The sequence below is a fragment of the Syzygium oleosum genome, unplaced genomic scaffold (genome assembly GCF_021117445.2).
Source record: "Syzygium oleosum isolate NSW1041296 unplaced genomic scaffold, Sole_v2.1 Sole_v2.34, whole genome shotgun sequence".
Classification (NCBI taxonomy): domain Eukaryota; kingdom Viridiplantae; phylum Streptophyta; class Magnoliopsida; order Myrtales; family Myrtaceae; genus Syzygium; species Syzygium oleosum.
This window is the reverse complement of record NW_026607518.1, coordinates 862210-865780: the sequence shown is the minus strand read 5'-3', so window position 1 is coordinate 865780 and position 3571 is coordinate 862210. Positions and strand designations below refer to the sequence as shown.

Genomic DNA, 3571 nt, shown 5'->3' with positions numbered 1-3571 from the left:
TTTTTTAAAAAATAAAGTCCACGTGGACTTCAATAACGACGTCGCATCGCCAACGTGGCTTGGGAGAAGAATGCGACGTCGTTTCCCCTTGATAATTGAACGACGTGGACGATGAAGACCAAATTAGGGCTCGTCTGGTCATCGTTGAGGCGAAGGAAGTTCCCGTTGTCGTCACTGTACTCCGTCACCGTCGGTCGCTGTTCTCCGTCGCCGTCGTCGCTGGCTGCCGCTTGCGTGTCATCTCTTATCCTCAGTCATTCAGGTATGTCATATTCTCTCCATGGCTCAATTGGATGGCAAAATTAGGGCTCCGAGAGGGGACAATTACGGCTCTGAGGGCATAATTATGGCTCCGAGAGCAAAACTAAAGCTTGAGGGTAGAGATAAACTAGACATGACAGTAGTAGAGAAGGAATTGCGAAATTGTGATTGTGGGGACCACAAGTTCTGACTGTGAAGGCAAAAGTAAGGCTCGGTGCCAATTGTGTTGCTTCATTTCTACTAAACGACAGCGACTAAAGTAAGGCTCGGTGCCAGTTATTTCGTGGTTGTGGGATCCTCCATGTGAACTTGTTGGCTTTTGTGCCTTGTGGTCCCAATTTGGTAATTATTTTGTTTTCTTCTGGGATCCTCCAGAGTGTAATACACACGTCTCTTTATTGTATTTTACTCACATGAGGCCAAGTAAGTGGCGAATTCCACATGTACATAATCATCACCCTTGTAGTGTCACAACAAAGAATTAGTCAAGCAAATAGCAAGTCTGTAGGCGACGGAAGGATTGAATTCCTTGTGGACAGGATCTCTCCAGAATAGCTATGCACTCCAGGGATATGTGAAATCTGATTGAACTTCAGAAGAGTGTCAATCTGTCCCTATTCAATAACAAAAAATATTGTCAAAAGTTGGCTATGTTCTGAGGGTGTAATTTGAGTAACATGGATGATCAGAGTATACTCAAAAAATGCAAGTCTAAATGTTATATATTAGGTTCTAGCACAAGCATATGAATTATGAACTCAGATGTACTCCTACATATCTGATAATGTTCTACCAGACCTGTGAACATGTTTGATTTGGTGCATTGTAACTCAACTATGTGTTTCTTCATTGGGTAAATTTCATTGTGTTACTGTACATTGAAACAGCTTGCAAGGGTGTTGACTTAGTCTAACGAGACAATTAGAGCAACTTGTTGGCTTTTGTGCATTGTGGTCCCAAAAGCTGATTATTTTGTTTTCTTTCTATGCAACATGGGCATAGGGGACAATGTTGTCGCCATCATTATTTGCTATGGTGGGGAATTTGTCATTGGCACCGAGGAATGGGAATATGTTGGTGGAAATGAAGTTACTATTTTTTTTTATATAAGGAGGTCATCATATATTGAATTCATGAGGGACATGGTGCATTATTTACGATGCAAAGTACATAAATTGCATTATTGTGTTCCTGGGAAAGGCTTAAAGGACGGCTTGAGATTCTTTAGTGATGATAATGGTGTTAACGACATTATTTACCATTATCTTCATGGCGAGGAAGCTAAAGTATATGTTGAGTATTACAATGACAGTGAAGATGATGAGAGCACTGAAAGGCAACAACTAAGGTCGGAGATGGAGGCAAGTCATATAGAGAGAGTTGAGCAAACAAGATGATGTCCCCAAGTTTCTAGTGAAGACATACTTGATGAAGATTTGACCGGATTAAATTGGGAAGTTGCTCAATCTAGTGAATCGGATGATGAAGTTTTGGCAAATGTAAATTTCCTAAGTGATGACGATGACGATGAAGAACTCGCACAATCAAGGCAAAAGCAGAGAGACTTTCTGAGAAATAAATTTGCATCATTGAGAGAATCGCATAAACCACAACCAGTGAATAGGAACGAAGAAGCTCCAGCTGATGGTAATAAGACTGAATATGAATAGAATGGCGGTGAAGGTGAGAGTGCTAGCTCCGAGAACGAGCTTGAAGATGACGAATTACCTGTCCGTAGAAGGAAAAGTAAGTTTCCTTTTTATGATCCGACTACTGCATGTTCTATTTTGTCCGTAGGAATGAAATTTGACAATGCGAAACTGTTTAAAGAAGCTATTGTCAAGAACTCCATTGCTGAACAAAGGAGTGTTGAATTTATTAGAAATACGAAAGAATTTATGAGAGCTAAGTGTTTGCAACCAAATTGTTCATGGAAGATCTATGGTGCACTGAATACGAAAAGTGGGTCATTGCAGGAGGAACATACTTGTTCCATTATATTTGACAATAAAAGGGTAACAAGTGTATGGTTGTCGAAGCACTTCTTCAATACTATTAAGGCGATGCCCGAGATTAAAAGTCCTCAGTTAAAGCAGTTGGTGAAGGAGCAGGTAGGGGTTAATGTATCGAGGAATCAGTGCAAAAGAGCCAAGCAGAAGGTGATAAGTACACTAATAGGTCAGTACAAGGAAGAATATGGCCAGGTTTGGGATTATGCTTGCGAATGTATGCTTCAAAACCCATCTAGTAGAGAATATGTAGAGGTTATTGAGAGGCCATTGCCTGACTGTGGGACTAAGTTCGATAGGTTTTATGTTTGCTTTGATGCATGCGAACGGAGATTTTTGATTGGTTGTAGAAAAATTGTCGGATTGGATGGATGTTTTCTTGAAGGGTTTATGCAAGGGAGAGTTGTTGGCTGCTGTTGGGAGAGATGCCAATAACCAAATGTTTCCAATAGCTTGGGCTGTTGTCAAAGTAGAATCCAAGGACACTTGGTCCTGGTTTCTTAAAAATATAATGGCTGACCTTGAGATAACCAATGGGGAAGGTTGGGCATTCATGAGCAACCAACAAAAGGTAATGCCATTTAAAACTATTGCTTTCTAATATTAATCGCATATTTTTTGTTACAAGTATTTTCTGGTTTGAATTATTGTAGGGACTTGTTCCTGCATTAGCTGAGTTGATGCCATATGCTGAACATAAAATGTGTGCAAGGCACATATATGCAAACTGGGCAAAGAATTATAAAGGGGATAGGCTGCAAAAGCAAGTTTGGCATATAGCAAAGAGCACAAACATGGCTGATTTTAGAATAGCCAAGTAGGAGTTGTTTCAGTTGTCAAATGAAGGTTTTGAAGCATTGTTCGAAACGGAACCTAAGCATTGTTGTAGAGCCTTCTTCAGCGAAGAATTCAAGTGCGATATCATTGACAACAACCTCAGCGAAGCTTTCAATAGCAGAGTACTAGAGGCTAGGTGCAAACCCATCATTAGCATGCTTGAAGACATACGAGTTATGGTCATGACTCGGCTCTATAGACAGAGATGAGGCTACAAAGTGGACTAGACAATGTGGTCCCAGGATTGCAAAGAGATTGGATGAGAACACAGCTACTAGTAGGTTCTGTCATCCAATTTGGAATGGAGATGATGGATATGAGATCATGAACAATGTTGATAAATATGTCGTCCATCTAGAGAGGCGAAAGTGTTCATGTCGAGCTTGGCAACTAACTGGAATTCTTTGTGCACATGCCATTTATGTCATCCAATTGAAGCAACAAAACCCAGAGGATTACTTAGA

At 40.5% G+C, this 3571-nt stretch overlaps 1 protein-coding gene across 1 annotated transcript; it reads left to right on the top strand.

Moving 5' to 3' along the window:
- Positions 1–2709: 2709 nt before the first annotated feature.
- LOC130135563 (uncharacterized) lies at positions 2710–3091 on the top strand. The gene is made up of 2 exons (XM_056305028.1): positions 2710–2841; positions 2924–3091. Exons 1-2 carry the CDS (start codon positions 2710–2712, stop codon positions 3089–3091), a joined length of 300 nt encoding a protein of 99 aa, XP_056161003.1.
- The last annotated feature ends 480 nt before the right edge of the window (positions 3092–3571 follow it).